Raw genomic sequence first — 14,511 nt, forward strand, 5'->3', positions numbered from 1 at the left:
TTTGCATAGTAAAAAAACCCACGCTTGTTAAAGTAATATAGTTAGAGTGTTTAGAAGTGTGGTAGCAATTGCTTTTCAAGTACTTTTTATTTCAAAACATATTAAAATAATAATTTTTTTATTTTTTAAAAATTATTTTTGATATTAATACATGAAAATGATATAAAAACATTTAAAATATATTAATTTAAAGTAAAAAAATAAAAAAAATTTAATTTTTTTTTAAAAATACTTCTGAAACGCAATGTGACTACCTAATTAGAGCGTGTTTGGCAGTGTGGTTGCGGGTGCTTTTCAAATAACTTTTCGTGCCAAAATGCATGCCAACGATGTTTTTTTATTTTTTAAAAATCATTTTTGACATCAGTACATCAAAACGATCCAAAACGTACAAACCATATTAAATTTTAACAAAAAAAAAAAATTTCAAATTTTTTGGGAACGCGGCCGCAGCCGCGTTCCCAAACGGTGCCTAGTCTGTGGGTGCATGCCGCATGTAAAATGATTATAGGTATTGTTTCAGACGGCGGCCGCCCACAGGTACCGGCGGGCCAGTTGTAATCCTCCACCATTTAGGATCGATGATAACCTTTTTAAACTTTCCCATAATCATTCTAACTACAGTTGCAACTAATCGCTATCACAATCGGTTCACCCTGACCCCAGAGGGACGGGCAGCCCGGACGTTTCTCTTCCCCTTTTCTATGTTAATAATAGTCCCGTTATTCCGATTCCGTGCCCATACCATGTGCCTTCCATACTCCCTGCTTTGTGTCTCTATATGCACTGATCTCTACTTATTGTGTATTTTGCTGTGTTTCCACTCTATTATTTTATTAATTTGACTTGAATTGAAAGATGAACACACACTGTGTCCCTTCTGTTTGGACCAAAATTAAGTGGAAGGAACTGCAGAGACTTAATTTCCTAGCTAACAGCACAAGACGGCATATATGGTACTGGATATATATATAATTGGTATATATAATTTAAAAGGGTTTGACCACAACACGAGTGCATTTGTGCTATTGTTTCCTCGTAGCAAAGGCATGAGCAGGCCAAACTTGAATGTTCTAATTAACCCTTTCAAAACATTAATCTCGCATAAAATAGCTAGAAACATAGATCCAAAAGGAAAGCATTGAGAATAGATCAATCACCATTTTTCGAAACAAAGTAATATTCAAATTTTCTGAAAAAATGAAGTTGGGAAAAAGGAAAACTATATAATTAAGACTTATTAAGACTTTTTTTTTTTTTTTTTTGATTTACGTGGGGTGTTCGGGCCAGCTTACGCGCACCACGACTATTCCCCACGGCCCGCTGGACATCCTGCAAGCCCAGGAGCATGTAAGGCACCGCGGGGGTGACAAACGTACACATAGAGGGTCGAACCCGGGACGGGGGCGGAACAAGTCACACGAATTGACCACAGCAGCTAAACCCTCAAGTGCGGGTACACTCGAGGACTCGAACTCAGGACGCATAGGCAGGGCGAAGCCTGCCATGACCACTGAGCTGCAAGCCTCGTGTGTCTTATTAAGACTTACTTTATACGTTTGTAGCTGTTTTCTAAATGAAGAAAATATATGCATAGTAGTACTATAGTTTCTTTTCTTTTAAATACAAGTATTTCTTAACAATGTAATTAAAAGATTAGAATTATTATTTTTATATTCACTTGGTTCCACAAATTTAACTTTTATTGTAAATTTAATGTGAAGATTTTTTCTAGCTAGCAATATAAATTCTTTATGACAATCTTTAATTTGAAATGAAATAAAATTAATATTTTATGTTTTATATATGTGTGTGTGTGTGTGAGAGAGAGAGAGAGAGAGAGAGAGAGAGAGTAGTTAAAGCAAGGCAGCTTTCAACAAAAATAGATTCTTCTTCTTCGTGTTTTTATTCGCAGGGTAACATGAGTTATCTTCTACGAATATACATGCTACATGTGCAAAATTACCTTCTTACAAAATTAGCTTTGGACTGAGCAGCTAGCGTGCATGGCGAATTGTGATACGTTGCCTCTCGTTTAGATATATACATATGATTATTCGATGTGACAAACGAGACCTTCAATGAGCACAGTGAGAATCCATCCGCTGATCAAGTGCCAGAGTACCTGCAGCACAAATGCATGGATAAATTCATCACAGCAAGGTGATATCATCTAGCAGCTGTGTAAGAGCTCGAGCTTCCATTGTTACACATGGTGGCATCGATCGATGAAGATAAGAATTGCAAATCCAAGTCAGGAAATCAATAATGGAGATAAAAAAGGAGTGCTGATCACTTGAAAGACGAATGCCATCCGTGTAAAAGTGTCCCATTAGTTCATCTTGCATGTGCATCCAAGGCTGAGATGTTTTGGTATTTTTGGGAGAGAAGACCCCATGGGGAGAAGAAAGGAACAAAACCTGGAAAGATTCTTTGCTGAATAATTTGAATTTTGGTTCGGTGGTCCACCTACATTTCCCTGGTAAAATGGCCACACCCCCGTTTTCTTTTATTCGAATATATCATTAATAAAATCTCCGTGTGGAGTCTAACCATGCTATGGTGACAAAAGTTTTCAAAAAATTACAGCTGGACATTTGACATCTGCAAGCTGCTGGAGGCCCCGTGATCACTGTGTTTTTCATCCAAGACTCGCACAAAATCCAAATCGATTTTGTGGCTTGGAATTTTCAGCCATACTATCGATAATTATTCAAATTCTACAGCCATGGCTACAGTGGTTGATGCTTAGATATTATTTTTTAAAGTATTTTTTAAAAAAAATATATTAAAAAAATATTTTTTATTTTTTAAAATTTATATTATGCTAGAACAATTAAAAATTAAAATAAATGAATAAAAAAAATAAAAAAGCGTGCAAGATCGCACAAACAAACTGTGCAAATGTAGAGTTTGACTTTTGGTTGGGAATAGAAATCATGTGATCAAAATCATAGATACGCGGACCGATACTTCTCATTGTTTTGCTGGGGTCTCCTTCTCCCTCGTGTTAGGAGGTGTTCTTGCTTCCTTTTCTTTTGGGCCCGGAGCAATTCCTCTAGACCAAATAAGCGGGGAAATCATGGCATGGGCTACAGGCCCCAGCGCATATGGTTCCCTTCTAGTCTTGGTCCAGGCCAGACTCGAGCCCAACTCTCTAACTAGGCGAACAACTATTGCCTACTATCTTAGCAGTTAGTACCTTAAATTGCATAAACTGTATCTTTAAAGATGTTTTCTAAATACATGTTCACTTGTTTTCCCTTTTCTTTTTATTTCTTGATAAATTTCTTTTTTCCATCTAAATTTGAATCAAAGTTTTAGGTTTTCTATGATTCTATCTCCTTCTGAAGATAAAGCGACCATCAACAATAGAATTTCATAGGTAAACAATGTAATTTGTTTGTTTTTTAAGAAATTTTTTTTTAAAATTCAAAATGCTTAAGAATAAGATTGAATAATTGATTAATGTTTTAGAGAGATGGACTTGGAAAATATACACTATAAAAATGTGAAAAATAAAGAGATTATTAGCCTTTAGTTTTAAGGATTGAAGATGTATTTATAGTTAATAAATTTTGTTTTTTAATAGGAACGAGTAATTAAAGTGTAATTTCACTATTGTGATATTTTTATTTATATTTTACTCAAAATAATATGTATTTAATCAAATATAAAAATTAAAAGACCTGTGTAGAGTTTTGAGATAATTCTTATAGGAATGTTAAGTTCGGGCAAGTTATTGAAACCCACTAGAGATGAAAATGGATCCAAATGTGTTGTTGGGACCTAAACACATTGAGCTCGAGTGTAATAACATGAGCCCACGAGGATGGTAGAGTGCTAGGCATACACTAATCCCGGGCACACTCTCATATTTTTCAAGCTTTTTTAGCCTTTTTAGAGGGGTTTGTAGCCATTTAAATCACAAAGATGGAAAGAAATTACTGCAATCACCTTCACGACTTCATCTTAATAAAGTTTTTATTTTTCTTTCTTAAGAAATTAAAAAATGGTTATGGTTGTGACCTCAACCAAAATCAAAATATGCTAATAAATTATAAGGGATTTGACAATAATAAGCTCATGATGAGTATTTAACATCATCACAGTAAATTGTATTTTATAAGACTATCTCTTTTAGTTTTTGCTAATAATAATTCACAGGGTCTCCAGATAAAGCAAGGAAAATGACTGAATTATCGACCACAAGGGTAGCCTTTATTAATAATACTAATATTCAACCCAATACTCAAGATCAAGAACGCAAACCTTCTTCTCTGATAATAATAATAATAAAAGTCTTCATTTATTTAAGAATGGATGTAATCTCAGATATCTGGTATTTAAGAGTGAAGGACTAGCTACGGTAGCCCTAATGCACGCACAGTATATATGGTATAGATATTTTTTTAAAAGGAGGACTGAGTTGATTGTAATAAGTAATAACAAGAAAAAAAAAAAAAACCAATACGATAAGGCTGGACCATTTGGTTTCAGCATGCACACAAGTGTCACGTATGCAGCTCTCGGGACTAGCATCACCAAAGCTTCTACAAGTTACAACTAGAAATCAAACGCTCTCTCTGTCGGCTATTTTTTTTTTTTCTGAGAATGCCAATTTACGCTCTCTTTATATCTGCGGCAAAACTCGCCGGCGTTCTAGCGACAGTCACCGTCGCCGCCAACGTCTTCTCTTTCTCGCTTTACCGGAAGAAGAACCTCAAACCTTTCAAGTCACCTATCGACGAGTCAGCTGAGATTCTTGCGTCTTTCAATTTAAACGGTAAGTTTTGCCAATTATCTTTAGAATTTCTCAACTTTCCAATCCCAAGATAATTACCGATTTTACTGTTTTCGTGTATCATTTGTAGTTTTTATTTTTGGGTATTTTTTTTGTAAGTTCGTGATGAAGTGAAGTGAAGGAGATCTCGTTGTTGTGAAATAAGTGATTCAAGCAAATATGGATGGCGAGTGAAGATTGCACTGAAATTGCACAAAAAATAAAGAGCGCTGATTTTTACAATTTTTTTTAATTACTTATTTTAGCACCTTTTATTTTAAGAAAATGGAGCAATAAAAAAGTTCGTTAATTTTAGTTTATCGTAATATGGATAGAGTTTATACAATTTTAAAATATTAACTTGACAACGGAATTTAGTCGAATCAAATATTTTGAGTGCGCGCGCTTTTATATCTATTTTATAAAGATTGTTATGAATTTAGAATCCCTCATTGCTTTAACGAGTCTCATCATGTGATTTAGCTCAGCTCACCCAAAGCTTGACGAGTTTTTTGGGTTGAATATGAGTTCTCTAACATGTACATAGGGATTGAAATGATCCTCAGACTTCGTGCATTATCCATTGCGAATCTTTTGCGTTGAGAAAAAGACCCAATGATTGGGGGATGAATGTTTAATTGTTCCATATAAATCGGAATTTGCTGGAATGGTGGGTGTGATAACTCTTCTTGCTGGTGTGGGATTGGAATTAAGGGGACTTGTTGATTGTAAGAGCATCTTATCAGTCTGGATATGATGAATGGATTTGTAATACCAGTGTTTTTTCTGTGATTTTTGGCAGAAGGAGAAGATGAGTTTTTCTTTGGATTGGCAACCGCCCCGGCCCATGTTGAGGACAGGCTTAATGATTCTTGGCTTCAGTTCGCAGAAGAAAGTCCTTGTGACAAATCACAGCCAAACCAGGGCATGGAAACAGCAGATGCGCTGGTGGGTTCGGCTGCTGGTGATGGTGGATCTCAGCCAGCTTCTGTTTCTAATAAAGATGTGAATAAGGTGGATATGAAGAAGAGGAAGCCTCTCAAAGTAGCTATGGAAGCCATGATCAGAGGGTTTGAAAAGCATGCAGAAGATGAACTGCCTGCGACAAACGAAGAGTGTCATCACAATGTAGCTGCATGGCACAATGTTCCCCACCCGTAAGCCTTCTTCTATAGTACTTTGGAGCAGTGAGCTTTTTTTTATTTTTTGTTTTTTATATTGACGTGCAGAGGAAATAACAATATCCATCTTTCTTCTTCCAGTAGCTAACACTTTTCTAATCAGTAATTCCATCTGTAATTTGCATCATTGGTTGTTCACTTGATTAATTGATAGGTTCAATTTATTTTAGGGAAGAGAGGCTGAGATTTTGGTCTGATCCTGATACAGAGCTGAAGCTGGCAAAGGATACTGGTGTTAGTGTCTTTCGAATGGGAATTGATTGGACAAGAATCATGCCAGAGGAGCCTGTCAATGGGCATAAAGAGACTGTAAGTTATAAGCTGAGTGCTCGTGCTAGACATTGCTTTTGATGTGTTATAATGCTTCCTGTTGATGTTTGGATAAGCAAGGAAATTAGTGGTGTAGAATTTGAACTTAATGTTGTCAAAAGAAGCCTTTCTCGCATGATAAGATACCAGAAAAAGTATCCTGGCCCTTAAATTTTTTGGGGGATGAGTTTACATTTCAATTGCATAATCTTCCTTTTTAGGTTAATTTTGCTGCATTGGAGCGATATAAGTGGATCATCGCCAGAGTTCACTCTTATGGAATGAAGGTGATGTTGACCCTGTTCCATCACTCATTGCCACCATGGGCTGGTGAATATGGTGGATGGAAGCTGGAGAAAACTGTTGATTATTTTATGGATTTTACCAGGTTGGCATTCTATTAAGTGGTGGACTACCCAGTATGTTGTACTCTGCAGTTCATATTATTTTCTTCTTTTTTGTTACTAACTGAAACCCTTGACCACTCTGATTCTCTTTTATCTTCTTTTTTTTTATAAAAAAACATGAACAAGAACAAAAACAAACAAAGAGCACTCTTGCTCAAATTACATTCTTGTAGATATAGAAGTTTCTGAATATTCTCTCAGTTTGGTTTAATGGCCTGGCTCAAAATGATGGAATATGCTACTTGAGTTTGTTAATAACACTTGAATGTGCTCCATCAATGCAGGCTTATTGTTGACAGTGTATCAGAGCTTGTGGACTATTGGGTGATATTTAATGAGCCTCATGTCTTTTGCATGCTTACTTATTGTGCGGGTGCTTGGCCAGGCGGTCATCCTGATATGCTGGAAGTTGCCACTTCTGCTCTACCAACAGGTGTTTTCAACCAGGCCATGCATTGGATAGCTATTGCACACTCAAAGGCCTACGACTATATCCATGAAAAGAGGTTTTTTATTTTCCTCTCTTTCTGAATATTTGTCTGAAGAATTTCCAAAGTTAAAATAAGGATATTAAGTTGTAATATTTGGAGAAACAAAGGCACTCAGATATATCACTCACATACGTTATATGTGGTTCATTAAGAAATTATTTGATCAATGCCATTATCCCAGTTACTCTGGGTTAGCTGGCTGTTTTGCAATCATGTTTTATATCCCGTCCGAAGTTCTTCTTGGCTTGACTTGCCCATGCCTACCTAACAGACGAATTATCTTAATTTATTGACAATGCTACTTGCTTTTCTAAGTCATTTTTTTTATTAATTCTGCAGCACCTCATCAGAGTCAATAGTTGGGGTAGCACACCATGTATCATTCATGAGGCCATATGGGTTGTTTGATGTTGCTGCTGTTTCAGTGGCCAACTCCCTCACCCTTTTCCCATATGTGGATAGTATCTCCAATAAGCTGGATTTTATTGGAATAAACTACTATGGACAGGTTTGATACTCCTCTAAACTTTTAATTCTTTGAACAATAACGTTCTTACTTGTATAACTAATGGTCAGGAAGTGGTATGTGGTGCTGGCCTGAAATTAGTAGACACCAATGAATATAGTGAATCTGGACGTGGAGTATATCCTGATGGCCTGTATCGCACGCTAATTCAATTCCATGAGAGGTACAAACATCTAAAGGTTCCTTACATTATTACGGAGAATGGCGTTTCTGATGAGACAGATCTGATTCGTCGGCCATATATTTTGGAACATTTACTAGCTGTTTATGCAGCCATGATCATGGTCCAGACTCTAAACTTGACTTTTCAGTTGTGTTGAAATTATGTTGCTTTTCATAGAACCATGTGATAAGAGCTTGCTTGATATTCCTGTGTTTGATTCATAGGGCATCCCTGTGCTTGGTTACCTCTTCTGGACTATTTCTGACAATTGGGAGTGGGCTGATGGATATGGTCCCAAGTTTGGACTGGTGACAGTTGATCGTGAAAACAATTTATCAAGGATTCCTCGTCCTTCATATCATCTATTCTCCAAGGTTGAAAACTTTGCATGTTTGCCTTTGATTCATTGGTGCTCTCCTCACATTCTTTCCTTATCATACTTAAATTTGCTGTAAATTCAGGTCGCATCTACAGGGATGATCACACGTGAAGATCGGGCACGTGCATGGAATGACCTCCAAAGAGCTGCTAGAGAGAAAAAAACAAGGCCATTTTATCGGGCGGTGAATAAATATGGTTTAATGTTTTCAGGTAAACAGAGGTCACATTCTCTTGTTTCCTGAATCTAATTTGTTACCCCATCATCGCATTATAGCTGGAATTAATTCCCTGCAATAACAAGATGTAAGATATGTCTATGCTTTTAGGAACAACTTGCCCTGGATTCCTTTTTTCTCTATCCTCTAAGCTTAGAATTTTTATTAAGCTTTTCCTATTTGGGCGTGATATCCTCCTATTAATGTATACACGTCATCTTCTGTTAACAGGAGGGCTTGACCAACCTATACAGCGGCCATATATTGAAAGAGATTGGCGATTTGGACATTATGAGATGGAAGGTCTCCAGGACCCATTAAGCCGCCTGTCAAGATGCTTTCTTCGACCATTTTCGATCAAAAGTAAAAGAAAAGATTGGAAGGATGACACTGAATTGATTCTCCAGCCTCTAACATAAAGCTTCTGATTGCTTATTCAATAGACTCGTGTACACACGCTTCCTCTTATAAATCTGCTAATTTACATGCTCCAGCACATTTATGGCAGTTTGTAAATCAACTCAGAACAACACCTTGTTAGGCCTTATTAGAGTATTGTTTTAACAAAGAGTTATACTTTTTAAGTGCATAGATAGGCGTTTCATTGCCATGCATGTTTTGTCCGAGATCCTGCCAGTTAAATTGTCTGTTTAGTGAGCTTCCAGTTCTCTCAATAACGTTCTTCCTTGCGAAAGATTTTGAGTTTAGTTGTGGAGTGATCGAACAATAGCATCCCTCCTTTCGCGAAATTTGTTAAAGCCTCGAACAGATGGTAGGCTTCTAGATTGGACCAAACACAACGTTTCCAAATTGTTCTCGACCTTTGATAAGCCATTTCTTATTTACTCGTTCTTCTAGCGGTGTCCATAACTAATGACAGTTGTGAAAAATGCTTATGCTCTCCTTCTGATGAATAACGTTGACTTTTCCAGATGCTGCAATGAATAACATGGCTCAAACTTCCCGAGGGCTACTTTTGTAATTGGAAGTTTTTCGTAGGTCGATGAGATCTCGCAAATTCCTGAATAAGAGTATTATTGCGTGAATAAGTACAAAATGTTGCCTGGTTCTACGACACTGCTGTGTTTTTAATTCAAGTGTAGATGAGTTATCTTATCCTTACTTCTTCTTCCAACGGTTGGGAACATCAATTGTGCTGGATGTATATATGTTATGCATTGCACTCCTTTTCCACTTTGCTTGCTTTGTGTAAGCTAAGACTTCCATGTATGGATAATTATCGATGCATTATCAAGTCATCAGTGTCTTTCTTATATAATAATATAAAAAATCTCATTTACATGAGAAGATTTCTTGATGTATTATTAGAATCTGGGCAAGTTTTAAATTTAAAAATTTTCATTTTAAAAATATATTAAAAAAATAATATAAATTACATCTTATTAACTCATTTAATAATATAATTATATTTGTATTTGGAATACAAATCACGCTTTCACCTAACATTGTATCAGTATATATCATCTGACTCTGTTTGGAGTTTACTCGACAAAAATCTGAATCAGTCCCAGCAGGGACACTTGTAGCTAGTGGAAAGAGGACCATCACGGCTGTTGAAAAAGTTAAAAGATTGCAAATAATTGATCGCACCCATCTGAATTTCTGATGCACATGTTGGACTCTCTCTCTCTCTCTCTACGCACTCACATAAGAGTGGTCAAATACTCGCTGCACTTCATATAGATGATGTGAAAATGTTTAGAGGATAACTAAAAGGGATCTCCATGGCTTTAATTGATAGACCTTTCCTATCTCTCTTGTGCATATATTTATTTCTTGGTTCCTTAGTTATTCCTTGCATTAAAGCATTAGAAACAAACCCTGAAACTCAGGAATCTGATAGAGTAATTAATTTGCCGGGCCAACCTTCTAACCCGTCAATCTCACAGTTCTCAGGTTATGTCACCGTCAATAAAGAACATGGGAGAGCCCTTTTTTACTGGTTCTTTGAAGCTCAATCTGAAACATCCAAGAAGCCTCTCCTTCTGTGGCTAAATGGAGGTACTGTCACATTTTATTTATTTTTAATAATTCCAATTCAACATGTTTATATAAACGCAATTTAGATACTATACCTTTGATACACTCGTTTATGTAATTTAAATTGCTTGTGTTTTTGAAGGGCCCGGCTGTTCATCTATTGGATATGGTGCTGCTTCAGAGTTAGGTCCACTAAGAGTTTCTAAAGATGGCGCTGGCGTTTACTTCAACGAATATGCTTGGAGTAAAGGTCCTTCCTGCATATACTTCTATTACTTCACTTAGTTTTCTTTAATTGCCCATATAAAAAATCTGAATGCATTGGTGGATTTGGGAGGTTCCATGCTAGAAAAGATGATCAAGGTTGACTTTTTGAAACGCTCTCCTTGCAGAAGTAAATTTACTATTTCTTGAATCCCCAGTTGGAGTTGGGTTCTCTTACACCAACACCTCATCTGATCTCACCAAACTAGATGATAATTTTGTGGGTGAGGCATCTTTCTTAAAAGTGAAGCTCTTATAATTTTTTTATGTTTATCTGTAATTGATGGTAATTTGTCTTTTCACCAGCTGAGGATGCCTATACTTTCTTGGTGAAATGGTTGCAAAGATTTCCCCAATACAAAAGCCGTGATTTCTTCATTTCAGGAGAGAGTTATGCTGGTGAGATTGCCTAGTCAACTAAACCCCCTTCTCCGGGTTCTCCCCCCTCTCTCTAACGTTCATTCTTGGTATCTGCAGGCCACTATGTGCCTCAGCTGGCAGAGCTTGTCTATGATAGAAACAAGGATAAAACTAAATATCCACTGATCAATCTGAAGGGTTTTATTGTAAGAGCTTAGGCCCAATATCAGTACTTTGATCCATAGCTGCATCAAGTTAATTTATAAGATTTTTCATGTATAAATTTACCACGACCACTATTCGATTCAAGGAATTCATGAACTTTGTCCGTGCAACCCCTGTGCAGGTAGGAAATCCAGAAACCAATGACTACTATGATTACAAAGGCTTGCTAGAATATGCGTGGAGCCATGCTGTAATATCAGACCAGATCTATGACAAGGCCAAACAAGTATGTGATTTCACAGTTTCCAACTGGTCTAGTGACTGCAATGACGCCATGAACTTAGTGTTCGAGAAATACAACGAAATTGATATCTACAATATATATGCCCCTAAGTGTCTTATTAACACTACATCTTCATCTGTTGGTAGCAATGATTTACTAACCAAGGTAATAATGCCATCTCCATTGAATTTGAAAAGAAAAGTTCCATTCCATACGTTGAAAAAAAGGGTAGATTAAGAATGTAAGTGGGTGCTACAGGTGAACAATTACATGATAAGAAGGCTTAGAATCCCTGGAGGTTACGACCCATGTTATTCAACATATACTGAGGAGTATTTTAACAGGGCTGATGTTCAATCATCCCTTCATGCAAAAAATAGTGGAAATTCTAGAGGGAAATGGAGGGTCTGCAAGTAAGTAAACTTGTCACACACCAGATATCTGTTCATTGATAAACATTTTTCTTTGTAGTGCAATCTTATATGGGGTATATTTCTAATGGAACACTTATTTTCTTTCCAGCGCTCTCATTCTGTACAAATACAATTTTACTGTGTTCTCTGTCCTCCCAATCTACACCAAGCTCATCAAGGGCGGTCTCAAGATCTGGATATACAGGTAAAGTACCTGAGTTTCAGTGTGTAAATTTTTTTTAGTACTTCCTGCCTGGCGCTCCATGCATGTTGCTGTGATCTTACCTCCAGTAGTACAAGTCTAGAGCCACTCTGTAACGTTCCTTGAGGATGGATAGACCTGTTAGAATGGCAGTATATGATTCCAAAAACTGACCAATAATATAATACTGGGGCCATTAATAAAGCAAGCAAAGACAAAAGCATGGTTTGACTTTCAGACTGGAAGGAGGGTCACGTGTTGCAACTTGCAAATTATTCACATTTCACACACACCCAGCGAGCCCGTGATGACCTTTTTCGTGTTTGTGGCTTTGTGCCTAGTTTTTTAGTTGATCAGTGAAACTGAGACGGACTAATTTGGATTTGGGTTTGGTGTTTTGTTTGGAACAGTGGGGACGCAGATGGCAGAGTACCCGTTATTGGGTCACGATATTGTATTGAAGCTCTTGGACTGCCTCTCAAATCTGCCTGGCGTTCTTGGTTTCACAACCATCAGGTTCTTTTTGCCTTGTTATCGTTTCCTTGCTTCTTTCCTTCAATTAAGTGCTATAATATTATCCTATTTTATTTTATCGAAAGGTTCTTTCAAAAACCTGGAAAAAAAAGAAAAGAAAGAAGAAGAGATTTATTAGCGGAACCCACTTCTTTAATGCGCTAACTGGACTGAATTATGCGGTTTGGACTTTGGACCTTTAACCTGAGGTGTAGATGGGCTGAACGAGCCTATCTCATAGTGCTCGGTTAAGTCCATAATCTGCCCCAGTTTTACGAGTAGAAATGAGGCTGGAACTTTTGTAATGATAGAGCTAAATCAACCATATCTAATGGCCCGATCAGATTTCCAGAAAATGGTAGACCGTTAGATGAGCATACCGTGCTGTGAGTTCCAAATGAGACCCAATTGTCCACCAATTCAGTAAATATGATTACTCCACCGAATAGGCAAATAAACTGGACTCTGCGTAGGAGAAAACAGAAGTGATTTCTTAAAAGAGTTGGAGATTGATGTTTTCAAGATTACTGCCGTGCACATAAGACTTGATTTTCCAAGTCGAGGAACAGGTTGTTAACGCTGACATGGTTTCATCGCCATCGTGTGTGTGTGTGTGTGTGTATTGCAGGTTGGAGGAAGGATAGTGGAGTACGAGGGATTGACATTTGTGACTGTGAGAGGGGCAGGTCACTTGGTTCCTCTCAACAAGCCCGGCGAGGCTCTCTCGCTTATCCACTCTTTCCTGTCCGGTGAACCTCTCCCTACAAGTAAATAGTTCTTCATTCTATTCAATGGCTCAAAGTGTAAGGCCATCACCATTTCTTTGCCCCATCCACTTAATTTCTGTCCATAACACTATTTTCCCATCACCATGAATGTCTATCAGAACTATTTATAAAGGGAGAAAAGCGTCCCTCTCGGACTTTCTTATACTTTTTGGGGTTCTCTTAAAAAGGAAGTTGAAAAGGTCTTTTTTGGAGCCCACGAAGTTCGAAGTTATAAAGTGGGATCGTTGAATTTTGAATCTTGTTTAGCACACATGTCTTTTTTATGGTTTTTTAAAATATTATAATTATAGTTACTTCGAGTTATAGATATTAAGTATTTTCTTATTCTACAATAAAAATTCATTTCTTTCATAAAAATTATTTAATTATTCGGTGACTATTTAATAAGATCTATCACATGAGGGGTATGATTAAAAAAAATTGGAAGAACAAAAGTATTATTTATTTTGAAAAATATCATCCTGAAATATGATTAGTAATATTTTAAATGAACGTACCCTTTTTAATTACACGATAATGACTCCAATTTATATAAAGATTTTGGCTCGCCTACGACCAACGCATGGTCGCAGCTATTTAACCGTTGCTTTCACCATTAGCTACAAGTCTACACAAAAAACCACATCCAAATGGCGATTGCTCCTCTTATTTTTTATTTTTTGTTTTTTATTTTATCGGGAATTACTATGATAAAACATAATATTATGATGCGCAATAAAATAGTATAAGAGACTGGTAGAATGATTACGCTTTACAGAGTTTTGTTTTTCGTTTCAAACTTCCAAACTAATACTAAAAATATCATATAAAAAATATTTACGGTAATTGTTTAATATTGTTATATAAGATGTTTTTAAAATAAAAATATATTAAAATGATATTTTTCATGTTTTTTTATATTTTATATTAACAAATTAAAATAATAAAAAATACATAAAAAATATTAATTTAATTTTTTTATAAAAAACACTTTAAAATACAAAAATTATATCATAATCAATCCAACCAACACTATGATCAGCGGCGAGAATAGAATTTCAAGCAATGTTTTCGTGAATTATTAGCT

The 14,511-nt window shown here is 36.4% G+C and overlaps 2 protein-coding genes across 2 annotated transcripts; both read left to right on the forward strand.

Moving 5' to 3' along the window:
* The first annotated feature begins 4,477 nt into the window (after window positions 1–4,477).
* On the forward strand, window positions 4,478–9,045 carry LOC133697896 (beta-glucosidase-like SFR2, chloroplastic). The gene is made up of 10 exons (XM_062120721.1): window positions 4,478–4,786; window positions 5,586–5,940; window positions 6,135–6,273; window positions 6,495–6,661; window positions 6,965–7,186; window positions 7,511–7,679; window positions 7,748–7,981; window positions 8,085–8,234; window positions 8,322–8,451; window positions 8,688–9,045. Exons 1-10 carry the CDS (start codon window positions 4,615–4,617, stop codon window positions 8,873–8,875), a joined length of 1,926 nt encoding a protein of 641 aa, XP_061976705.1. The 5' UTR covers window positions 4,478–4,614; the 3' UTR covers window positions 8,876–9,045.
* A 1,023-nt stretch (window positions 9,046–10,068) lies between these two features.
* Window positions 10,069–13,681, forward strand: LOC133695806 (serine carboxypeptidase-like 26). The gene is made up of 10 exons (XM_062117750.1): window positions 10,069–10,478; window positions 10,600–10,707; window positions 10,850–10,945; window positions 11,028–11,120; window positions 11,199–11,287; window positions 11,428–11,694; window positions 11,788–11,942; window positions 12,052–12,147; window positions 12,555–12,660; window positions 13,286–13,681. The coding sequence occupies exons 1-10, from the start codon at window positions 10,202–10,204 to the stop codon at window positions 13,430–13,432; spliced, it is 1,434 nt and encodes a 477-aa protein (XP_061973734.1). The 5' UTR covers window positions 10,069–10,201; the 3' UTR covers window positions 13,433–13,681.
* Window positions 13,682–14,511: the final 830 nt, after the last annotated feature.

This window comes from Populus nigra, chromosome 6, assembly GCF_951802175.1.
Source record: "Populus nigra chromosome 6, ddPopNigr1.1, whole genome shotgun sequence".
NCBI lineage: Eukaryota > Viridiplantae > Streptophyta > Magnoliopsida > Malpighiales > Salicaceae > Populus > Populus nigra.